We start from the raw sequence: 26,170 nt of genomic DNA on the forward strand, positions 1-26,170 counted from the left end.
ATAAAGGTTGATAAATTCATCGGTTAGTTGAAGACAACAAAAATAAACTAATAGATATTTAAATAAAATAAAAAAATATCTTGAACAGCCATTACAACAAAATATTTCAACTGAGATTAAATTAAAAATATTTAAATTTATAAAACACTTAAAATTTAATTGAGATTTTTATACAAATCAATCAAATTATTTTATTGAAAACATAAGAGTCGATATAATGAGTAGAAGAAATAAAAATCTGAGGACTATCATTGGAATTAGATGCCCTTGCTAATTTTAGTAACTAATTATTCATTCTTTCTCATACAACTAACTCTATATAGCTTACAGTGGCTATTTATCCTTGGCAATCTACCCGTGCACTTGAAAGGCGGATGATTTAGTCAAACAAAAAAATCATGTGTGCTTTCAGAATGCTCGTGAATATCAAACAAAATCCAAACAAATACACAACGACAACAGAAGATTACAGAAAAAAGAAAAAAAGAAAAGACGCATACAATGTTTACAACTATATAGTAAACATTTTGTATCATTTACGTCCCAAGGTTAACTTAAATTCCTTCAGAAGGTGGGCCTTCCAAACGAATATAATCATACATGATACCTTGGAAGGGACTGGTGCATCTTGGTTGCGTAAAATATATGGTATTTGTGCCATCAATAAGAAGAGAACCTGGTATATTCACATTGTAAAGCCAATAGATTCCATGAATTCCAAGTCTTGCAATTGAGTTGTCCCTTCCTATTAATCCACTGGTAAATAGGGGTCGCGCAGAATTGGGATCATTTACTCTAATCTTCACCACAAGGCATAATGTCAGCACCACATTCTACAAAGTACTTATTACAACCAGTGACGATGTGTATGTGAGAAAAAAAGCAAGGGAGGTTTACCTGCAATTCAGCTAATGTTGCAGATGCAATTGCAACTCTCAGTTTGTATGTACTTCCCTTAACCACGCTTCTGACTTCGAACTTGATTTGCCAGGTGGTCCCTTGAAGAGTGTTATCCTCTTTTTTCCTGCAGTTTCACATGCTTGAAAATTTAGTAACATACCCATCTTATAAAAATGATCAATAATCCATAAATCAGACCTCGGAGCCTGCGCATAAAACCACTCCTTCGTATAGTCACTAACACCAACTGTGTAAACCAAATCTGCATCAGGATACAGTTCTGTATACCTTTCCCACAATCCATACTGCCTGAACCTACAAGTTGAGCAAAGAAAAGGAAAATCTAAGAACAGACAAACTGACATCTCAATGAAATATTTTCATTACGCGTACAAGGACAAAATGCACCGTTGGGTAACGATTTTAGCGTTTTCACTATTTCGTGCCATGATATAGCATAGTTTCACAATTAAGCAAGATCCGCTTAAGCATTATATGGAAAAAGAAAAAGAAAAACTGATCAACCAGCTAAGAATGATCAGAGTAATATGCTCCTAATAACACAGAATAGAGCTAACCTGTCTGGGTGGTTGATAAAAAGCCTATTAATGTATTGGGGATTCGGATCAGGAGCATAAAATTCCGCAGCTGATCTATCAGGAATACCTATTTCCCACAATGTGGGACCATCTCTTGGAGGCTCATATACAAGTTCACCCAATTCAGTGTAGGAACCTGCATCGCAAATTTATTAAGCACATAACTCAACTTTATTTTGCAAGATGGCAAACAAACTTAACTTTGACGAAGCTTAGGAACCTGGCGTTATCTTCATAGAATCTACAAATTTGTAGTCCCCAACAAAGCCAGGCACCCAAGCAAAAAGGTTATAGTCGCCTGGACGTACATTTCTAATGGTAAAAAATCCATTCTCATCCGCTCTGGTCCAGAATTGATAGTCCTGTTAGGTGTAAAAGTTAAGTAATCTTCTGGTAAGGAGTTATTTTGGGCATAATAGCATTCTTGTAATTATATTGATTTTCATAATTTGTGCTTTTCAAAATAAAAGGAAAACAAGATTATGTCTCACGCAGTCAGCAAGATCCCTTTGATCACAATTACAGATCCATCCACGCACCAAAGGTGACAAAAATTACAAAAAGAAATTATTTGAGGTACAAACTACAAACTGCTCATGCAACTAATATGCTAGTTATCCACAACTGTGAGAAGAGCACCTTGCATTCTCTTTGCCATGACCCTGCATCTCCAGGTGGGGCCAGGCCAACATAAGCACCATTTGCTGATATTAAGTCTGTGCAGATGTACCTACAATTTGAATAGTTTCATAAAATTTGCCAATGCAAGAATAGAGTAGGAAACTTTGCTTGTACTCCAAACACTGTAAGACGCAAATCGCAAAATGCAACATATAACCCTCAAGAATAAACTAGGAATTTCTTGCATGCTTACTTGTCTAAGACAAGTAATCTGCCACTGACGTTGCCCCGCTGATCCGATTTTAAAAAATCCTCTGAAGCTGGGAAATGATATGGCCAACTTTGAACTTCATTCATCATCTGATTATCAATTCGAATTAGCCTTTATGTGAAAATTACTAGATCCAACTGTCTATACTAAATTCCTCTTAACAAAAGCACATGAGAAGCATGGGCAAACCTGTATTTTTGCATCCTCCCATAACCAAAGTGGGTCGTCACCAACTGGTGCAGAATTGAGATAAATATATACAGGACCGAAAACCTTCTTCCATGATTCACCACCTCTAATTTTAGGCACCAAATCTTGTCCCGCATAGTGACCACTAAGAAACATCTGATGATGCCAATTTAATAAACATGTCAACAAGATAACATATTATGATAGCCTTGTAGGAAATTCTTATTTTGGTCTAAAATTTAAATTCATTCACTTACTGCAAGTGTGGTGGGGCCTACGTGTGAGGTCAAATTCTGTTTGAGGGGTCCACCAGAACGAAACTCATCACTAGGTGTGATCTGCCAGAAGCCTACTGGTGGACTAAAAGATATCCACCCATGAACTCGATTATCCTTGTTTGCACATGAATACTGATACTTGTCATCCACCTGTGGATTAGATTGAATTCAAATAAAAACCCTGTGAAAGAGTTCATACAAAATGCATGCATAGGAAATCACATTGACAGTGTAAACCACATGTTGGCGAAGTAACACTTGCCAAACCACATGAGGGAAATTAAGTTTAACCATAATGTAAAATAATATTTAATTACGCAAGTAGGGATCATATATTGTAAACTTTTGTACCATATGAGCGGGAACTAACCTTGAAGCCATCTGAAGAAGCAAAGACTACTACGGTAAAATACAACTGGAAGCTTTGAAAAAAATAAAAATAATTTCAGGAAACATTTGCAACAGATACCTCTCCTTGCAAATGTGGGTCTTTGGGATTGGTTAGTAGGACAGCTTCTGCGTAGCCCAAGGTTTTGCATCTTCCAGGTAACCGATCTTCTGGATAAGGAAGAATCCTTCGCCTGTTGTCTGCCATAGCCATGTATTGAAACCTACATACTTCATTGTTAAAGAGGATGAAAATCCTAAAAAGAATTAACCGTTCCTATTTATCTATCAAGCTAATCTCAACTGATATGGCTATATTTGTGAAAGAAACTGACATTTGGGATATAACAAAATTATATGCAAGTCCTATCAAATTATTTAGTAATTATCATTTTCACCCAAAAGGGTTCAACAAATTTCGTGTTAAATATGCAAATACAATTAACAAGTACAAAAGAATGACAAACGTAATCAAACTTTTTTGTCAAAATGATAGAATTTACTTGTCTTTTCTTAGCTTGAAAGTAATCCTCGTTTCACCGAGATCAAAATCTGGCCATCCATTTAAGTGCTCATAAATTCCGTAAGAGTAGACGCCAGATGAACCGCGGAGCATTATAAATCTGAAATTGACAATCCACAAATATTAATCCTATAGCTATCAGTAAAAGAAGCCAACTGATACGAAAAATTAGAGCCAAGGACCTTTTGTCAATATTTAAGGGGACAAATTTTCCCTCTAGAGAAGGATCCCACATTCTTGTGAAAGAAAGCTCCACCTGTTCCTCATTTTGAACTATAACTTTAAAACAAGTTCCTTGAATCCTGAACCATAACAGCTTGAGTTTGCATGTGCTTAAAATATTATCCTTCGAACAATAGTGGAAATGGTAAGATTGCAAGTAGACCATGTAACCAAAATAGAGGGTTCGACAACTGTTTTACTTATGCTTGTGTGACATAAAAAACCTCTCCTAGTTTAATTGCAAATTCGTTGACAACCAGTTTATTTCTGATCAAGTGTGACTCAACCACTCCTAATATAATATCAAACTCAAATCAGGGAATGCATTTGAATAAATCTTTATTGAGAAATTGAATTGTTGGAATAATATTAAAGACACCATGAATTTACAAAAGAAAGTAGTATTGTCATACACATCAAAGATCCCTTTGCTTCCTGGCGCACTCCAAACAAGGTCCCAGTACCTAAACATTCAATTGAAAGACAGAATCAGCTCACGGCTTCAAAATATAAGAGCTTCCTAAGATTTCTCCACAATGAGTAAGAAGAATATTTTTGTCTTTCTTAATAATAAGGTGTAAAACATACGGTTCTCCCCAAGACAAATCTGTCAACCGAAGTGTGTGTGGATGTGAGGAAGAGAAAGATAAGAATTATTCATCGCTAGGGGCGCATACCCTCTATTAGACTCCTTGTTTAGAACTTCAAGCAAATTGTCAACACCATTATATTGTATCCCGGTGACAATCCCACCTGGATTTGATAGCGTAACCTGGACTATGCCATTATCCATCACCACCTGCACATGCCAAGACATTAAACAATAACAAGAAACTAAAACTTAACTGAGAGTGTGGCTATAAGTAACGCTGTCAAAGTTTCACTAATGCACATCCTACATTCAAACTTAAGCTACAAGAAAAGAGAAACATACAGTAATTTAACTTAGATGCTGAAGTCTAGGCACGTTGCACAAACTCAAACATAAAAAGTCTTTTCACGGCTTTGTGGTAGAAGCACAACTAAGAGAAATAGGCAGAAAAAAAGGCATATGCGTCAAACTTACATGGTGATCTTGGATGTGCAACCGTACCCCTGGGCCGGACATGGTGAACCCTTGTTTTTGTTTTAGCTAGCTTGCAGATAACAGAGGAATCTAGTTAAGAATTCCATCAACAAAGTTTAAAAGAAATGGAATGACTTAGGGAAACAGAACCTGATCGTATCAATTTCAAATTTTCAATTACTTTACATTTCTATGAAATGTAAAAATAGTTGCAACCAGTTATAATGCTTGAACTTCTAATTATGTCTACATATTTCCGATACCTTAGTTTCCTGTGTCAACAAAAAAGTAAACATCTTAATTACAAACATGACAAATTGATTAAAATGAAATAATCGTTTAGCTTCTTCAGAAGCGATCAAATAGGGTGATTCACAACCAAATATACACAGTGAGGGAAATTTCAAGAATATATTTAAAATAAAAATATATATCGAGAAATCATATATTTCATGAATTGCAATCGACGAGGATGAATGGTGGGGTAACCGGGGAGACGTATTATATCGGTGGACGACGATGGAATACGACGGATCAAGAGACACGGATCGCATACCTCCAGAGTGTGAAAATCGTCTTATCATGAACAACAACTGTATCGAAAGTGCATAATGGGAAACAGAGTTTTGGTTTTAGAACAGAACACTATACATTGTAATTGCAGCAATTGGGTTGATCCAAGTGTCACCAAATAATACGTGTATGTTTTGAACTATTTTAATATTTTTACAAATTATACGAAATATAGTAAATTGGTTATAAATTTTATTTATATCATGTTTTATTAATCTACGTTATAATCTTCAAGATAATTTGTGATTGGAAAAATATTATATAAATAGTATAAACCAACTTAAAATGCTCACAAAAACGAGAGAAGGGAAGGGAAACGTAAACAAATATTTATGAATCAAATAAAAAAGAATTTCAATATTTTATTTGAAAACCTCTAACTCATGAAAAGGACTAATAGAATTCAATAGTTGGTAGGGAATTGATTTTCTTAAGCATATTGACAAGAATTTGATTCTCTAATTATACATTACATTAATTTTTGAAAATAAAATTTATTTTAATGATCTCTACATACTGGGAGGACATTAGTCAAATTTACAGAAAAAAAAAAGATGAAAAATAGTAAGCACGTGCGGATACAGGATGGAACATTCCAAATACATAGACAGTGTCATTCAAGTAATTAGTTTGTCTTCATCGTTCCTTGCTTTTATAACCAGATATACTGGTATCCTTCAAGAGGAAGATCAATAAGATCACTGTTTTGAATAGTCCATCGGAATCCTTGTATCATCTAAGGTTGGATTTACTCACCCAAATTATTCTTATTAAAAGATAAGTGATTTTAATCTAAAAATTAAATATTATATAAAGATAAGAACTTAAAAATTTACTTTTTAATTAAAAATAGTCTCAATTCTTTATATAATAAGTTCAGATTTTATTAGTATTTTATTATTAATATTGTATTTTCGAAAGATCCTCTCTCCATCGCATAGTGCACTTAGGTATCATCAGCCAAACATCAGGTGTAACGATTAGGTATGGATTTGTCTATTTATCTGAACTTAAATTCATCTACCACTTTACGAGATGCTTTTTCCTTAAATAGACACAGGAAAATTTTGAATTGAGTAATCCCTGTTAAAAAAGAGTAATATCAGGGGTTCTCTTTATCAGGACAAAAAAAAGCATTTCAAAATCTGCAAAATACTCACCTTCATCTGTATACGTTATTATATATCAAAATTTGCTTAATATTAGCTAAAATTTATTAAAAGTAACTTGAGTGGTCACACAGAATCACAAATCCCAAATGTCTCACAAAACCCAACAAAAAATCCACAAATTTTATCCAGAAACGATATTGCAGTTCTCAGATAACAGACGAATAACAAACAAATAGCAACATTGGTAACGAATGACTCATTTATCTCTTGCTACTTGGCAGTTTTCACTATCAAATAGAGTACCACAATAATAATTCAATGACAATGACAATCTGTTTTATCAGCAGGTGAAGGATATCCCATAATTATCTCATTCGACCTTCTGTTATATGCAAATAAATTATACAGATCAAGCAAATTTACAGTAACACGTATTCTCTCCCCTGTTATTGCAAATTGCTGAGATCTGTCTTTCTCTGGAAAAAAATAGACCCGAGAATAACAGCAATACCGGTGATTGCTATTGTGAAAAAAACACGCTTTCTTGGGAAATCATTCTGCGGCCTTCTTCGAGGACCTTCGTCTCTTTCAACTGGTCTCACGTACCTTCACAAGAAAATTAAAAGTAAATATTCAATCACGAAAAATAACAAATGCATATAATGACCAACAGGGTTAATGACACACCTACCCTAATAAGTTAAGACATTTTTTGTAAATAAAAATATATACATATAAATTGATTAAAGTATCGTTGAAGTGCTATGAAGAAACTCTTGACATCAGTTTGGTCTTCCAAGATAAAATGAACCAGTCCTCTTAAGATTTTATGTAAACATCAGAATAATTCCAAGTTGATGTCATATGTATTTATGGCATCTCTTAAAACCGTTTTATGAAGCAAGTCACAGAAAAAGAGCTTCAACAAAAGACAATTGGAAGGAACTTCTTTTAAGGGGAATAAAAACAAACAAAGCCAAACAATACCTTAAACAATTAAATAACTTTAGAGAAACAGGAGATATCGCTCAAGATTCATTGATCAAAATTTCATGGAACTTGCCGGTGGTTAACAGTATGTAAATTGTTATTTTACCATCTACACCTAATATACGATCTGCCAACGATTCTCATACCACCTACATTCTAATAATTGTTATATATTTTTTAAATGACAGTTCTTTGCCACTCTCCTGCAGAATGTACAATTCAGCACTAAAGAAATTATAAAAATATATGAAGCAACCATAAATATTCATGCTACTTATAGGGAAATCACACCGTTTACAGCTAACAGGCACCAAGCATCTTAGAAAGAGAGCACAAAAATGCATTCAAGACTAGCACAGGATGAGAAAAAATTCTAAGAAACAAATCCATCCCAAGATCTCGTGACATCTATAAGTTGCATCAAGAAATAATCTTTGGCAAATGCATTTTGCTTTTTATATAAGGTTGATTTGAAGGGTTTGGAAGGGAGAGTGGGAGAGGTTGTGAGTTCAACTCCCCCAACTAACAACTAACATTTGCTAAAAAAATATAATTGCTTTTAATATTTTGTGGAAAATAAACACATTTTTTTTCCTCCCAAAACTCTGAAGGAGCTATTGATTGAAGCTGTTTCAACAACAAAATAATCTAATTGAAATTCATACTGCAATCAAATGATAGCATTTCCTACCTTGAAGGCCTTGAAGAATTCTCTTGAATTCTGTTGCAACTATCTTCATGGTTGTATCTTTCACGCAGTCTAACATACTTGTTACAAAGGTGACAAAGTTCTGTTCGATTCCCGCATACTTCCTGGATGTTTAAAAATCAAACTGAAATTAGTACCAGAGTACATTGATTGATGTAAACTTCTCAAATACAAAAAGTCCTTTACAAACACTACCTGATGCTCAACCAGATCAATGGCTGGCAAGGGAAACTCACAGAACTCACAGGTGACCATCCTTCTAGGACAATTTTCATCTCTATGAATATCTAAAATATCACGTTCCATAGTTTCACTGCACAGCGAACAGGCAACCTGCACAAATTACCATTTTCTTTTGAATAACCATAGCAAAAGTGAATTTTAAATCGGATTTCATGAACTGTGTTATTAATATACTAAGAAGCAGCCTTTGGGAGAAGGGGAAGGGAGGGCCACAGCAAAGAACCGATGGGCATGTAGCCAGCTAGCCTCCTTTAGCCTATGGAGTTGACACTCCAAGTTTCCACACTCTATGACATGACAGGCACATCCATATCACATACTGGACATAGTAAAACTAGGACTGGTTCAAAAAAAATTGCACCTGTTACTGCTTCCCCTTTCCATTCGTGATTGCTAAAATATTAAATCCAACTGAGTATATCAAATTGAAAGAGCTGCTTAACTAAGTAATATCTATATCAAAGTACGAAAAATCCTTTAAGAAAGTAAACCCTCACCATCCAATATGTATTCCCTCTTAAGAACCATTATCTTCTTTTTTTTATGAAAGCACCATTAATATAGAACCAACACTCCATCGATAAGTCCCAAATATAAGAACTAAAGCAACAACTATCAAAAGCCATGCTAAGAAAGATATCAATCAAACCAACTCCAACCCATCCATAAAATTTGATGTATATCCAATCCATCTATTATTTTGTTTTCTAATTTTAATATATCTATGGGATTATAACTCTGCCGTTCTCCTGTTTAACAATTCAGGATACACAAAATTACTATTTGTAACTTAAAAATTACAGAGACGGTTGAGTAATCATTTTTCTTCAAATTTAAATTGACTTGTGTTTCTATTAGGTTTTTTCAAATTTATATTTAGTCAATGTTGTCATTTTCAGTTGGAAAGCATGGGAGAAATTTGAGGGAAAAAGAAAATGGAAACTATTTTCTCAAAGCTACAATATGTAAATTATACTTTTATTAATATGTAAATTTGAAAACCAGAAATCCTAAAGTAGTTATTTAATTAAATTATAAATAATTTTTTGTTATACTGATTTGAACATTTTTTTTATAACACAGGTTTCAAAAACAAAGCTGACGGAATATATAAATGAACTAAATATAACGAAAACAAGACGCAAGTGATAAAATTCAATCATGAGGACCCATTATAAGGTAATTTTTAGAGATAGATAAGGGGTAACAAGAGCAAGAAGATTGACAGTGTTGATTGAGTTTCAGTTTTCAGAGCTCGCAGATTCAATTAGTCCAAAATATCTGCAGCCATATGACTACAGCTAGCAAGAGGCACCGAGTGACTCATGGGACAATCTCAAGATTCAGTTACGCAATTCTCTCACTGACTCAACCGGCGTCTAATATATCCTAGTCAGACCAATTACCACTATTGATCCAAAAGATCTAAACAATCCCACTCATAATATCTATTGTCATAACTTGATGAGTTTGATTGAATGATATCATTTTCCACCACTAAAATTTCAAACCAATTGTCACTGAAACGTCAATTTAGACCCTAAAAAATACTAAAATTAAACTCATAATATTTTATATTTATTCTCTAATTTTCTTTATCATCAAGTACAGAACTTCTCAAGTAGTCTGTTTATCAAACAAAACAAGACAAAAGTTTCCATACCGGGGCATGTGTGTTCAAATAGTGCTCCTCGGCAAGCGTTTTCGGAACCATATCGCAACAAATTTTGCATCTTTCAAGGTTCCGAGAGCAATGAGCATAATGCAAATCAATATTTGCAGAAGGGATAGCCCGATCACTAAAAAAAGAAAGAAAAACGTGACGAGAAAGAATCATGATCAAAGCTCCTGACGATAAATCATAAACACGTGATTTAGGAATTCAATATGTACAAAGTATCACCCTAAATGGAAAAAAGAAAAAAAAAATCACAGCATCCTGGCTTTCATCGCCTTGAAGCAGTTCTGAGTCAAATGCGATACCAGTAACAACGAGTAAAATTCCTTTTACCCACGAAACAAATAAGGCCGATTATCCACAATTTTAAGCTTAGAACTGTCAGGAGAGTAAATCACTGAACCTAGTTCCCGAATTTAACAAATATTAAAAAAATCGATCATTTCATCGTACACCATTCATAAATTGGGAGGGAAGTGTTTACCAGTGAGTGCATATACTAGTGGTCTGATCGGACACCGCTGCCATGTCGTCGAAACAAGCAACCTCGTTCTAGGAGCAGATCTTAACGAAGGAATTAAAAAGGAAAGACATTTAATAAGTATAAGAAACAAGAAAACAAAAATAGAAACCAAATTAAATTAAATACATGTGAGGGAGAGAGATTACAAAAGTAGAGATATAGAATAGGGCGGAAGGAAGAAGAGGGTTAGGTTATTATTAAGGAAAATTTGGGCAAAATAAACAAAATAGTGAATTGCTCTTGTTGAACCACTCTTATTTGGGGAGACTTTTCGGAACCATCGGCCATTAAAATAGACGATGACTGAGAAAGTAGCTGCCATTTACCTTACGCGCCATTAAGACAAGGGAGCCATCAACAACCTACCCTTTTCATCGTGTTGGGCCGTATGGGCTTGTTGGTTAGTACAATTTAAATCAGCCTTTTGCTTTATGCACCCCTCGTTACTAAATGCATCTCCACACAAATAGATAATAATAAACTTATGTACGTAGAAAGAATAAGAGAGAGAGAAGATGAGTTGTCAAATATATTTTATGCGTTCTATTAATCTCGTTCTGAAATTTCTATTTCTAGAAATCGTATTTCTAACATTTTGTTTTAGAAATCATGTAGTAAAAAATTCAAGAAAATTGTTTTAGAAAAAATTTAAAATAAGCAATTTAACAATCGCTTTCACAAAAGATTAAAAACAAAACACTTTAAAAGTTGAGGGTAGGGCAAAGAAATTGTAAGGATAGAAAAAGAAAGAAAAAACCTTCAAATGATCTAACCAAAAAGTTATAAATTTAATGTATAGATTCTAATAAAAATTTAATATGAAATTGACCTAATTGAATCTCTTTTAAAACTAAAAAGTTAAATTGATCCAAATAAAAATTAAAGATCAAATTAATTTTTTTATAAAAATTAGAGGATAAAAATAAAATTTTATTTCTTTTTTTAAATTAATAAGTGTGAATTTAACAATTATTTAAATTTTCAAAAGATATAAAATGAAGTTGCAAAGAGTGATTTGATGGGCCAAAGTGAGAAAAATGAAAGCCCAACCCAGCCACATTTACTGTGAGGACAAAAGCATAAATCTGCGTTTTGTAAGAAGGAGAAGCAAGAAGTAGAGGATAAGTACCTGGTTTTCTCGTCCCTAACATATCAGCCACCGCGCCTTCTCACCATTGCTGTGGAACCTCTCAACTTTAGAGGTAAACAAAAATCACTTCTCATTCATCTAATTCTCTTTTTCTACCTATCATTACAGTTTCAGTGGCAACGCTTTTGCAAGTGTGGAGAAAGCAATGGATTTAGTGGTACCACCCGAACAATTTTGTTCATTTCACCGCTTCCATGTGATCAGAGCTAGGGTTTCGGATAGCACCGTTTCGCGCCCTTTTATTCTATCTGCTGATACTGGTAGTCACTTTACAAAATTGAAAGTCGCTAGGTCTAGAAAGCGTTCAGACAGTCGCCTTTTCGCTGTTTCGAAATCCGAATCCTCTGGTTTGAACGGTAGACTGCAACAAATTGTGAGCACCCCAAACGGGGACTTGAATGGCATAGCTATGGAATCTTCGGCCAGCGGGGTGAACGGTTCCCGGAATTTTGAGGAGTTTGCGAGCAACATTCATCTGCGGAAGTTAGTTAGAAACGGGGAATTGGAGGAAGGGCTTAAGTTTCTGGAGCGCATGATTTACCAGGGGGATATCCCTGATGTCATTGCTTGCACCAGCTTAATTCGCGGGTTTTGCAAGGGTGGACGGACTAAAAAGGCAACGAGAGTGATGGAAATTTTGGAGAATTCGGGTGCTGTTCCTGATGTCATAACTTACAATGTTTTGATTGGTGGTTATTGCAAATCAGGAGATATAGATAAAGCCCTGCAGGTTTTGGAAAGAATGAGTGTTGCTCCGGATGTTGTTACGTATAACACCATTTTGCGTAGTTTGTGTAGCAGTGGGAAACTGAAGGAGGCAATGGAGGTTCTCGACAGGCAGCTGCAGAGGGAGTGTTATCCTGATGTGATTACTTACACGATTTTGATTGAAGCGACTTGTAATGAAAGTGGCGTTGGTCAGGCGATGAAGCTGTTGGATGAGATGAGGAAGAAAGGATGCAAACCTGATGTGGTCACATACAATGTTCTTATCAATGGTATTTGCAAGGAAGGTCGGTTGGATGAGGCTATCAAGTTTCTGAATAACATGACTTCATACGGTTGTCAACCGAATGTGATAACTCATAACATTATTCTGCGTAGCATGTGTAGCACTGGGAGATGGATGGATGCTGAGAGGCTGTTAGCTGACATGCTGAGGAAGGGTTGTTCCCCTAGTGTTGTTACTTTCAATATCTTGATTAACTTCTTGTGCCGGAAAAGGTTATTGGGAAGAGCTATTGATGTCTTGGAAAAAATGCCAAAGCATGGTTGTGTGCCAAATTCCTTGAGCTACAATCCATTGCTTCATGGGTTTTGTCAAGAGAAAAAGATGGATAGAGCAATTGAGTATTTGGAAATAATGGTGTCAAGGGGTTGTTACCCGGATATAGTGACCTATAACACTTTGCTTACAGCACTATGCAAGGACGGGAAGGTGGATGCTGCAATTGAAATACTGAATCAACTGAGTAGCAAGGGATGCTCTCCTGTCTTAGTTACTTATAATACAGTTATTGATGGTCTTGCAAAGGTGGGAAAAACAGAGTCTGCTGTGGAACTCTTGGAAGAGATGCGCAGAAAGGGTCTTAAACCTGATATAATTACGTACTCTTCACTGCTCCGTGGACTTGGCCGTGAAGGAAAGGTTGATAAGGCTATAAAAATTTTCCGTGACATGGAAGGATTAAATATTAAGCCCAATGCTATCACTTACAATTCTATTATGTTCGGACTTTGTAAGGCTCAGCAAACTAGCCGTGCTATTGATTTTCTGGCTTATATGGTAGAGCAAGGATGCAGACCTACCGAAGTAACATATACCATTCTTATAGAAGGCATTGCTGATGAAGGATTAGCTGAGGAAGCTTTGGAGTTGTTGAATGTGTTGTGCTCCAGAGGATTTGTGAAGAAAAGTTCTGCTGAACAGGTAGCAGTCAAGATGTAGGATAAAATGCATTTTTACCTTGTAACTTAGATGGCTAAGTAACATTTTTGTGCACATAGATTTTGTTAAACCCCTCATGTAAGTTACTTGTTCTGGATTTTGGATTTTTATTTTGAAGAGGGAGAGGGGCTGGCGAAATGCGTGTCAATTTTGTTAGCAGGTCATTGTAATTCAGTCCAGAGATATTTAATTCTAAGTTATATTATTTATATACTGCTTGGGAATTAATATAGGCTAATATTGTTTCCCCATCCTGCTACAGCATCCATGGTGACAGTTTTTTATTCTCATCATGCCAGATATTTGACTAGAATTGTAATTCCTTGGCTGCTGATCGTGATATGATTGATTTAAAGATCAATTTCTATGTCTTATTTTTCCTAAAGCAATTTCTTTTTCAGCATATGGATACGAGTATAGTCGATTGCAAAATGAAGTAATGTGCTTTATCAATGGGTCTGAGTTTCATCAGTGTATTAGTGTTACCAAATTGATACAAGCCATCATAATTGGCGTCTTAATATTTCATGAAATGAAACTGGACCAGAATTAATAGAAAAATTGGACAGAGTTATTTTTCTGCTTGCTGTACTGAATGAGACAAGAGAAATACCAGTGGCAGGGAGACTATTTGCGTGGTATTTTTACAATTATAGCCACTAGAGGCATTGGGTGATTGATTTATCGATTATCTATGGTCACTCAAAAGTAAAGAGAATTCAAACAATTTCAGGGGTGCTTCTTTCTCCCCTTTCTTAATCCTTTCTGACATTGTCCATGATTGACCGTTCCTTTGTTGGCTGCCCTACCTTTGACGGATTTATATTGCTCACACACACAAATACAAAATATATCAAGTACCCATCAAAGTTTTCATCATACCTTTGAAGGAGGCTTCTAAAAAGTGTGAACTCCTTGAAGTTGGCTCTCACTCAGAAGTCACTCCAAGCCAGTCTAAACCATGCACCAATGGTGAGTGTGTATAATATGTTTCTCTTTACCTGCAGATATTATTAGTATAGTTGTATTCAGGGTATTTCCTTGGATTAGAGCAGATTCTTTTTTGAATCTTACATTTACGAAATGGGTGGGAACAAGGTTGCCACTCTGACCATTAATTTGAACATTATTGTGCCAGCTGTTACTTTTCACTGTGGCAAAATCAAACATGACAACCCCGTTATGGTTTTTTTGTTTTTATATCAAGTGATTAGAAAGGATAGGCCATGGATGAAGATGACCTGCAGTTGGAAGGAGAAAGAATATTTAATCTCTATCCTTAATTTTGTTTTTCAATTCTTATAAAATAGACCACTGTTATTGCCACGCCCTTTATTGATACTCTTTTAATATTCTTTCCAATGCATTTGCTTTGACAGTGATGCATAACAGAAACTTTTTTTTTTTGCAGAAAAGAGCAAAAAAGAAAAAACAAAAAAAAAAGAATAAAACACAAACTAATGCCTAACAAAAGACATTTCAGCCTCATACGCGTGGGGCAGAACAATCAACTCCACACAGGTGGCTCTGCAATGCTCATAAACTCCTCAGCTGACTTTTCCTTCCTCTGGCAAGAAAATCAGCACAAAAAATTCTTTCACGAATGTTCCACAACATTGCTGCTTTTCAATCTATTTCTGTTTGAAAAAAAATGTAGTTTATTAAATCAAGCTTATGGAATATAAAAAAAGAAACTGCCTTACCATTTTGTTATATAATCGAATTAACTATTGTTGAAATAGCTTTTCTAATAGCAATTAAATTCTATCATAGCGTTTATTATCACGGAAACCTGGTACAATTTATAAAATCATATAAATTTCAGAACCTTTAATCTGAATAAGTTTTCAATAAACATTAAACAGACTGGTAAACACATGTTAGTATTTTTAAGACTTGCTAACTTCTTGTTTACAGGACTCGACTCGATAAAACATTATTTAATTTTAAATTTAACATGATGCGGTATAAGATCCTAATTATTTTACATGTTTTTGTTTGTTCATTTATTTATTTTGTAAAATTGGAAATTAATTAAAAAATGACTATATGAATTTAATAATATAAAATATATATAAGTTTATGGAGTTTATTCATGAACAATTAAATTGAAACTATACATAATTCAAGGTTTTTTTTTTTACATTATTCAAAGCATAACAAAGAGTATCTCATTTATTTAACCATCTTTGATTTTATATCAACCCTGCTTGCTTGAATGGATTTGTGTAGAGATAGAAGCCATCAATAGTAATCATTGTTTTCTTTTTTAAATTTGATGTAAATATTAAAACACGTTTACTAAATTAAGAATAACACATCAACAAGAAAAATATTCAATTATGACAAGAAATGTTATTATTCGTAAGAAGAATTCTAGCTAGATGCATGATTTTATTCAATAATACATTTTCCTTTCTCTATATAATGCTTTGTTTGGTTGGGTATGTATACGATAGAAGAAGTTATAAGGAAAAGGAAAAAATGGTGAGATTTGATTCTTCCATCGTTTCATCTGACACGAAACAACTAATATATTTTACCAAACACATCGTTTCATTTGAACGTTCGTGATTGAAATCCTACGTAATTTTACCAAACACATCACATCTAACCAAAAAAGTTAAAAGAGAATGTCATGATTCCTAAGATGTTATCGTCTTCTTCCTCTTTTTGTTAAAAAGACTATGTATCTAAAGAATCTTGGTCTAAATGGGCTTTTTTTTTAATTTGTTGTAAAAAATGCGGGTCCCAGTTAAATAAACCTTAGAATTATCGAATTAATCATGATTAGTAATTATGATTAACAAATTTTTTTATAAGTAATGATAAGGTGAAATGCATTTATATTTATTTAATATATATTGTAACAGTAAAATATCATAAAAAAACGATCTTTTATATTTAAAAAAAAACAAAAAGTAATAATATCATATGAACGTAAAATATTTATATATATTAAAATATTATTTTTATATTTTTATAAGTAAATTTCGCCAAAAATAATTTAAACTCAGAAGCTTTCATAAGACAAAAGATTTAGGTTTTGGAATGAGTAGAAAATTATATATTCTTACATTCAACAGTTTTACATCATTTAGAAATAAAATAATTTAAATATATATACTTTTTTTAAAATTTTTTGATACAACTTTTATTTTAAAGATAAATTATAAAAGGATTTGATAACCTTATAAGAGGATTCCCAACATTAAGCTAATATAGTGATAACCATTGTGCCAAGTTCCATTTAAACAGTAGTATGACTTTTCACTTTATGATGATTAGATAGAAAGAAAATTCAAAAGCAGACTGTGATGGGAATTATGATTCTCCACTAAATTACTGACCTAGGGCTACTGAACTATGTTGTTTCTACTTTCAGATAAATGAAGAAATTGTCTTCCACTCTCGATTTTACTAGGAGAATAAAAATCTAAACGCACCACTGCCATTCTGATATTCTCTTCATATCAGCACACAGTCAATATAAAAAGGACAAAACTAGATTCTTCGATTCTTACGTTATCTATTACAAACCCAAAAAGGCTTTTTTTTATTTCTCTTAAATTATTATTATTATTATTATTATTATTATTATTATTATTATTATTATTATTATTATTATTATTATTATTATTATTATTCTCTACCACACACTTAAAATCCAGAACAAGATAATAGCACCCCACAAGGCACAAACACTGGAAGCTAGAGTGAAGAAGTTTGGTTGACGAAGTGATGGAAAAAAGTTCATTTTCTAGAAGCAAATCAAACGGAGGGTGGCTTTCATGCTGGGGTTGTCTTAAAATAAAGCTTCCATGGACGAAGAGAACAAGCTCTTGTAAACCAGTTGGTGGTTTTAAGTATGACCCTTTAAGCTATGCTCAGAACTTTGACGACGGATTGGTGGAGGACGATGAAGAATCGTTGCATCGTGGATTTTCTGCTAGATATGCAGCACCTTCCTCGCATAAATTGCTCAAGCAATGATTTTTAAGGTTCTAAAGCCTTTAAATACACATAGGTATGTACAATCATTTATCACGTCCGATGCAGCAAATACAACAGACTGCACTGTACATGTGTGTTATCAGTTTGTATTCAACACTGATAGATATTGTTGGTTACATGAAAGGAAATTAGTATCTTCAACCTCTTCTGTGAATTTAATACTAGTATTGGAATTGTTTACTGATGTTGTAAAATAAAAAGGATATAACATACTTTAATATTATATACTGTGTTCAAAGATTAAAATAATAGCAATCAAGTTTAAACACTTATTTATATCTTAAAACTTTTTATTTTTTTTTTAATTTTCAAAAACTAATATAATAGTACATAACACTTGAATAATCTGTTTTATACATTTAAGTTTCCAAGTTAGGTAAACAATTCCTAACTTTGATGCTGGTTGATCAGCCTATGTATTCCTCTGTTCCAGCAGAATCTAATGACTCAGTTTTTCAATTATATAAAACAGTTTGCAAACCATCGATGATTTTTTACTTTACATGTGTGTTTAAATCTATGTAGATAACATATTCTATGTCATATTTACACGAATAGTACGATTTTAGTTACAGATCAAAAATCAGTTATTATGAAGCCAAATTCTACCTGTCGTTTTGGTATATGATTACCGAAATCGGAATTCAGATGTTGGAAAATCAAATTCCGAAATAGTTTTTTAATTTTTTTAGTTTTATTAAAAAGATAGAAATTATACGTAAATGTATTTTTTTTCTTTAAATAAACATTGTTTTCTTTTGTTATCTTTTATAAATTTTTTAGTTATACTTAAATATTTTTTTTCTTTGATAATTACACCTAAATGTTTTTTTAATTGTTTTTAAATTATTAATTGCAATGGAATATGAATATTATATTTGTCATTTCCTAATTATTTTAATTGTTTAGATAATAAAAGTGGAAAAATGTAAAACTATGTGGTCCTATAATAATATAGATGAAGTAAAAAAATTGATCACATATTGAACAAAAGAAAAAATTAAATACAACAATATAAAATATATCAATTTGTAAAATGAGTATGAGAAAAATTAAGTGTATACCATAATGGAAAAATGTAAAAGTTATTGTTAGATAAAAATTAATTGGTAGAATAATATAATAAAGAAGTAATTAATTATTCAGATAAAATTAATTGGTAGAATAATTTAATATCTTCATATAGCTTAGTGATATTCATGGCATTATAGTCTCATATTTAATACAAGATATTATACGAGAATACTTATATTTCTTTAATATTATTTTCCAAACTCGAATGAAAGGGAAGTAGAAAAAATTAAAGAGAAAAGTATTTTTATAATTTATATTTTATATTTTATTAGGACAAAAACATTATATAATATTTGTGTTTTTCAATCTTTTATGTCAAATATAAGGCTAACGTCATAAAAAAGATGTTAAATTAATGTCGAATTCAAAAAATTCAACATTAATTTATGTTAATTGAAGTTAGACAAAGAACAATCCGATGATGTCTCCAGTAAAGTAAATTGATGTCGGATTGACATCAATTAACCTTAATTGATGTCGAATTTTGCCCACGTTAATCAATTTTTTTATTTTTTTTATTAATTATGATCGTTTTTTACAAGATCTGAAAAAGTAGAAAAAGAACAAATTTTAGTTTTATAAAGCATGAATTATATGAATGTGTAGTGTAATATCAACAACAAACAACAACAAACAAGTTTAACTAAACAATAATAATAAACAAGTTCAACCAAACGACAACAATAAACAATTTAATAAATAAGTTCTTCAAAATAAAAACCAAAATTAACATTCAAAAGGTGGGTTCGTCGGAATAAAGTGTTGTCACCAATGAGATATAAAGCAGAATGCGCCTATGAAGGACAATAACACGAAAATAATCGGTCAAAACAAACGAAAATCATATCTAAAGTAGTTAATCAACATGCATTTGTATCAAATGAAAGAAAGATTATATGTGATGATCGTACAACTTCGTTTGAAAAAAGTTTGAGGAGAGAAGAGGGTCTTGCTAAGACAAAGTGAATGAATTTTCAAATGACCGCTCAAATTTTTATTGAATTCATTAATCTTTTGACGTCTAACTCTAGGGCATTCAACGTTTTATAATCTTTTGACGTTTAATTCTAAGGCATTCAGCGTCATATGTAAGTACATTTTCACCTTCACGCCAAACAATTTCGTAAAATTTACCCAATAGGACGTCGAACTTCTAAATATTATTCGACGTCTTATAAAAAATTGGCGTCGCATTACAATTCTAAACGAAGTCTAATAATTACATTTATTTATACAAAAATGCTACCGTCATTTCTAACGGTGATTATTCAGTTATTAAACGTTAAAAGCATGATGTTATACGCTCACTGTATTGTATTAAACGTTAAAAAGTATTTATATTATCATTTTACTTTTTAAAAAAAATTATATCATTGTAAAATTTTATTATTAAAGAGGTTATGAGTGTTATTTAGAACAACTAATAAAAGAATCATTTTCCTGTAAACAAGTAAGAGAAGGAAACTTATTATTCATTGGCACGGCAAGCAATCCGAAAGGTTAAGCATCAAATTCACCTTGTATTTACAGAAGAAATATTAATCCATGAATATAAATTTCCTCCTTCGTCATCTTAACCAACAAGTAACAGGTAATTGGAAATCAAAAGACAGGACAGCCTTCAGCAATTAGACCTTTTGCTGTTGGACATTCCGCCAGTGGACAGTGCTCATCAGTTCCCCACCATTGAATGCCTTTACCTTCCATCGTAACTGCAAAGTATATAAGAACTGTCATGAAAGCCAATCCGGCATCCAAAGCTGCAGCTAGCACATAATTATACCGCTCCCACCAATTCTTCCTATATTTGAACACAAAATAATTAAAGATTGTGCCAACAATAATCCATGAATTGAAGTTCACTGTGCTAGCCGGTGGCATGTTTGCAGTTGCTCCAAGAAGTACAGGGAGGTGAATTAAGGATATCCAATGTTGTTTGGGAAACACTTTCTGGAGTGCCCATATAACAACTGGTCCCACTGCTCCTATTAAGAAGAACCAATTCAGCTTTTGGTATTTCCCTAGAGTACCGAAAATCCTCCTTGGACCAACCAAACCCCAGATCACAGATGCATCAAAGAAAACATGATCACCAGGGCACGTCCATGGACTGTTTTCGGGCAGTAAATCTTGTTTGCATATATTCTTTATTGAACCTAGCAACCACCAAGCCACACCAACATCCACGGTTCCTGCTATCAGAGTCCCTATAATCTATGAATAGAAACATTGAATTAGATGTGTATATTCTCTCAAGACAATTTTTATTTTTCTCACTAAAAACCTATATGCGTAACAGAACATATACCTGAACGATGAACATGGACCGAGGCGGAATCTTCATATAATGTCCTAGTTTGAAATCAGATAGAAAGGAAACAGCCTGTGACATACTTATGTACCCATATGTCTTAAAACAAACGTTTGCTATTGGTTCTCCCGGTAAGATCACACCCATGATGTACTCAGTAATGATATTCAATCCTGGACTCTGAAAATGAAAGAGTAAAGAATACAGTAAAAACAATATATAGGAGGGCAAATAGCATACTTACTATATCTCTCCATTTAATGAATGAAAAAAATGTGAAGTATCTCTTCATTAGTTGAATTAAAAAAGAAGAATTGCAATTTCCCACTCGGGAGAAACAGATGGTCCAAGTAGTAGTAGTTTCTTGAAAACCTGATTCGTGGTGGCCGTTATGATGCTAATGGGGAGAGTAAAAGTTAGTGCAAGGCCAGCTGCAAAGATGAGACCCCACCATGGCATTTGTACCTGATCTTTCATGACAGTACACAGTAAAAGTGCAAGTACAAAGGAAATTAAAAGCGTCACATGAAACCACCAATTAGGTATTGGCTTGTATTTCTTCATCAGTCTTGTGTGAATGTCTTCCTTTCCAGATCGTGAAGATCGGAATTGTTCATATATCTCCCTGTTTAACCCGACAATAGTAATTTAGTTTTAACGTTTTATATAATCAAGAAGTACAAAATGAGCCATTGCATATAAATAAAAGTATAACTTTTAATTTTAATATATTTTGACACTTTACAAATTTTTGTGTTTATATAAAATAAATATTGATAATCCCAAGTATCTTGTGAAGATACACAAATAAAACTGAGTAGTGGTTTTAGAGTAGTAGTTACCTACGTACCTTCCGTTAAATATGGCAACATGAGTGAGGGATGCGGCAATGGCAGCAAAACCAAAGCCATAACTAACAGCAAAGAAGACACTCAAGTTGACTAGACCTTGTTTCTGGTATGCTTGCATGTCTATCTCAAACTTTTGATTGACAATGGCCGTAACATTATAATCGTCTCCATGGGAAGTGAATAGATTAGAAGAGTATATGGGAAAGTTGTTGGCACTGTAAAGATTAAGTCCCCAATATGCAATGGGTATGATGAGGTAGATGAATAAAATGTAACCCGCTAAGACGTTTGCTATTGCAAAGAAAGGAGTGACAAGGGGATTGCCAAGGAATGAAGCAATGGTGGTCCAGTCAAGAGAAAAAGAACCCAAACCAAGTCCATTCTTGCCGGACCCAAGTTGATGAGCAGTAACTGAGTGTGGAAATATCCAGCACACCCACGAAATAATCGACAACGTCGGAAATAGGTAGCCAGGGACCACGTACCACGCGAAGCTGCAAGTAAGTGCGATGATAAAAAATTTCTCTTTTGACATGCGCTTCCCTTCTTTCTCATGCAAAGCTCTGCCGAATGTACACATTCAAAAGAGGAAGTTTCATCGTCATAACTAAATACATGACATTTTATATGGTTCGTTTTATTTTACATAAATGCGTATAAAAATATATCAAATTTTGCTCTCAAAATACATTTCTCGAAAGAGAAATGTTATTCCAATGATATAATAATTACATATGCATGTACCTTTGCTCCTATATAGCAACTTTAATAATTTAATAATTATACTATATGTTAATATGTTCCAATAATGTATAAGAAAAATGTTTTTTAACAACTTTTTTACAATATTTATGTGATTGTTTATGATTGGTCCATTTTAAATATACGAACCAATAAAATATTGATACATAGTTTATTATCAAAATATTGTTAAAAAAATTAACATATCATAATCCTTATTTATAAGTATATTTGCAACCTTTGCTTGTAAATTGCTTAAATAGGACTGTTATTAAAGAAAAAAAAAAGTCTAGTTGAAGGTTACTTAACTATTTTTTTCAATAATAATGTATTTCAATAAAGAAAAACAAAAAAAAAAGAGGAATTAAATTAAGTAGATTGTTTTTTTTATAATTCTTAAAAAAATGATGTAGTACCTACAAATTTAAGACAAATAAGACTACCTACCTCACAGATATATTTAATATAAAATTTGGTCTCCCGATTTTAATTGTTAAAATATAAAATTGTATATTTTAAAAAATATTAGAATCAAATCTTTCAATAAAACTCTAATTTTGTTTTCTTTTCAAATATATATCACTAAAAGAACTATTTATAAATGTAAAAATATTCATTCGAAATAGAAGAATGATAATAATTGGGTAAATAAGCTAAAGGAGAAGTAATTAAAAAAAAGGAAAAGATTAAAATGGAAAAAATTAAAAAGTTTATTTTTGAGGGAATTCAGATAATTATTTTTTATTCTTCTACTAAAAAATTTAAAAAATGTTTATAAATGTTAGAAAACATTTAAATATACCGTAAAAATATTCTCAAAATAATCACATTTTCCCTTAATTGAATCCCAATCACTCTATTCTTCTACAATTTAACCTAAATAAAACAAGAAGTTGATGGTTTATGCAAATAAAAACAATGAAATGACTTAATTATATTTAAATATAGAGAACAAAATAATTGAGATACTAAAACAACGCGTTATTTAAAAAATAAATATAAAAGCACGATCAACACCCTTTTACGTAGAAATAGAGAAGAAAAAAAAAGGAATCTTTATATCTTGGCGTTCTCGATGTTTTATTTTTTTATTTTTTTATTTTGAAATATTAATTAAATACTATATAATTCAGTATTTGGTAAAGACACGCAATAAGTTAACGAATAGGAGAAGACAAGATTTTAATATAATCCTGTAATAAGAATTTGCTCCTTAATGTTATGCCCAACGGACGAAAGATTCTTCTATTTAACATCAAATGTAAGCTATATGAGGCACGATACTAAAAATATAATTAAAAATGATAAGCTATATATAATCAATGTAATTAAAGTGATGTACATTCAATAAATCAACAATAGTAGGAAGTGAATTTTGGAAAAATCATGACATTCATATACAACGCCAATAATAAATATCATAAAAAACGTTAAAGGTGTTACTAACAATATTCATAAGATTTAACTGAAATTATAAATATTAAAATAATAGAATATAGAACGGAAATGGATGAAAAAGCAAAAGTGAAAATTACAGGAAGACGATTAGTTTACCTGAAGAGAGAGACTTGGACCAGAGTACCGGGCCACCACATCTGTGCGGGCTCCACCACGTACTTCTTCATTATCCCCGCCCATCCATACCCTAACACCTGCGTCCATCACCATAGCTAATCCTTCACCATTTCAACGAAATAACGCAATTCGTTTCAATCTTCAAACTACTCACACACTCAGCTCTTACACGTTTAACATTACCTGTGTGGTCAAGACCAGGAGCCAGCTAGCCAAGAAGGTAATCTTCCTCCCATAAAACGCGCGTATTATATCCACAATGCCAACAGCATAAGCAGAACCGCTTCCAAAAGCGGCACCCGCATTCGCGAATATGGATATCAGCACGTGCTCCTTTCTGTTGAAGGGGCCAGGATTCAGTGAAAATTCTCTCCCTCTTATCCGAACCTTCCTTCTCGGGAGAACCTTCGCCATGAAGCGCCCGATGGGAAGCGTCGCCACCTGAACCGATATCATCGTCACCGTCAGCGGCTGGCTACGGTAACCGAAAAATGTGTTCAGGAACGAGAGCAACACCACCGCCATGATCCCCAGGAACCACATGCGGAACGTCCAGACCGGCTCGTTCGGATTGTCTTCGTTCGACACAACCATCCGAACCTCCTCTATCGGCGAAACGTCATCGTCGCCTTTTGCTTCTTTCGGACTCTCCGCCCGCTCGCGTTCTATCTCCACGGTGGCCATACTGATAAACGCACGCGCCGCCCTCTGAGTCGCTCACTGGTGTTAAAATTGATCAGAAGAAAGTTTGAAACGGGAAGATCCTTACACGTATTACGGCTGGTGCATTTGAACCACCAATAGATTTGTTTTTTGGCTGTGATTCTAAGGATTTATATCCACATCGTTGGTTAACAGTGCAAATAACGTAATGGCGGGTTAAGGATTTATTAAATAATTAATATATAAAGAGAAAGAGACAAATCATAACATTCACTGTTTCGGTAACTAAAATGCTCTAATTAAATCTGATAAAAAATAAAGCACACACAAAGAGTAATTAAATAATAATAATAAAATTAAAAAATGATATTTTATAATTAGGAACAAAATAGATACATGTTTCTAAAACACTTGTATATTTGAATCACTTTTTATACTCACTCTTGCTTGTTGAGTTTTTTTACAAAAATAATAATTTCACGTCGTAAAAATAACATTACTTAAGTTAATAATATAATAATGTGTATTCGAATTTATATTAAAAATAAAATAAATATAACTAAAATATCATTATTTTAAGTTATGGATGTTTTTTTTATAAATGTTAAATCAGCACCCCGTCTTTTATACATCTTATTCAAACACAATTCCTAGTTTATTAATTTGAGTGTGTTTTTTAATTTTCGATGCAACCTAAAATGTTACGAGTATTAAAAATACTAATATTAATTAGAATGTAGAGTGGATCAAATGAATTTTTTGACTTCAAAATTTATAACAATGTTTTTATTGAATATATTTAAATTAAATTATTTATTTTATTGGAAAAAAAATTTCAAAGGAAAAACAATTTAAAATATGGTTGACTTTAACTGTAACTGTAATAATACTAGATAATTAAATTGTTAAATTTAAGCTGAGAAAATCATGAGATTTTATGTAAACATTTAATAGATATT

General features: G+C 32.8%; 4 protein-coding genes across 4 annotated transcripts; 1 reads left to right on the forward strand and 3 right to left on the reverse strand.

Annotated features, from left to right (window-relative positions):
• Nucleotides 1–262: 262 nt before the first annotated feature.
• Nucleotides 263–5,728, reverse strand: LOC124822686 (uncharacterized). Its single transcript, XM_047294717.2, has 16 exons — nucleotides 5,613–5,728; nucleotides 5,057–5,328; nucleotides 4,668–4,789; nucleotides 4,404–4,454; nucleotides 3,951–4,070; nucleotides 3,749–3,868; nucleotides 3,328–3,469; nucleotides 2,838–3,008; nucleotides 2,581–2,736; nucleotides 2,374–2,480; nucleotides 2,139–2,229; nucleotides 1,720–1,861; nucleotides 1,479–1,635; nucleotides 1,099–1,215; nucleotides 898–1,024; nucleotides 263–800 (listed from the first exon to the last, which is right to left on the reverse strand). The coding sequence occupies exons 2-16, from the start codon at nucleotides 5,096–5,098 to the stop codon at nucleotides 555–557; spliced, it is 1,911 nt and encodes a 636-aa protein (XP_047150673.2). The 5' UTR covers nucleotides 5,099–5,328; nucleotides 5,613–5,728; the 3' UTR covers nucleotides 263–554.
• A 1,235-nt stretch (nucleotides 5,729–6,963) lies between these two features.
• On the reverse strand, nucleotides 6,964–11,202 carry LOC124822689 (uncharacterized). The gene is made up of 6 exons (XM_047294720.2): nucleotides 11,031–11,202; nucleotides 10,846–10,925; nucleotides 10,347–10,482; nucleotides 8,636–8,773; nucleotides 8,423–8,544; nucleotides 6,964–7,347 (listed from the first exon to the last, which is right to left on the reverse strand). Exons 2-6 carry the CDS (start codon nucleotides 10,887–10,889, stop codon nucleotides 7,188–7,190), a joined length of 600 nt encoding a protein of 199 aa, XP_047150676.1. The 5' UTR covers nucleotides 10,890–10,925; nucleotides 11,031–11,202; the 3' UTR covers nucleotides 6,964–7,187.
• Nucleotides 11,203–11,983: 781 nt separating this feature from the next.
• Nucleotides 11,984–14,193, forward strand: LOC124822688 (Pentatricopeptide repeat (PPR-like) superfamily protein). Its single transcript, XM_047294719.2, has one exon. The coding sequence runs from the start codon at nucleotides 12,180–12,182 to the stop codon at nucleotides 13,980–13,982; it is 1,803 nt and encodes a 600-aa protein (XP_047150675.1). The 5' UTR covers nucleotides 11,984–12,179; the 3' UTR covers nucleotides 13,983–14,193.
• A 6,347-nt stretch (nucleotides 14,194–20,540) lies between these two features.
• On the reverse strand, nucleotides 20,541–25,301 carry LOC124822684 (oligopeptide transporter 2-like). The gene is made up of 6 exons (XM_047294713.2): nucleotides 24,732–25,301; nucleotides 24,528–24,625; nucleotides 22,232–22,795; nucleotides 21,754–22,006; nucleotides 21,379–21,561; nucleotides 20,541–21,284 (listed from the first exon to the last, which is right to left on the reverse strand). Exons 1-6 carry the CDS (start codon nucleotides 25,230–25,232, stop codon nucleotides 20,673–20,675), a joined length of 2,211 nt encoding a protein of 736 aa, XP_047150669.1. The 5' UTR covers nucleotides 25,233–25,301; the 3' UTR covers nucleotides 20,541–20,672.
• Nucleotides 25,302–26,170: the final 869 nt, after the last annotated feature.

Source organism: Vigna umbellata, chromosome 2, assembly GCF_029865625.1.
Source record: "Vigna umbellata cultivar VRB3 chromosome 2, Vumbellata_1.0, whole genome shotgun sequence".
Taxonomy (NCBI): domain Eukaryota; kingdom Viridiplantae; phylum Streptophyta; class Magnoliopsida; order Fabales; family Fabaceae; genus Vigna; species Vigna umbellata.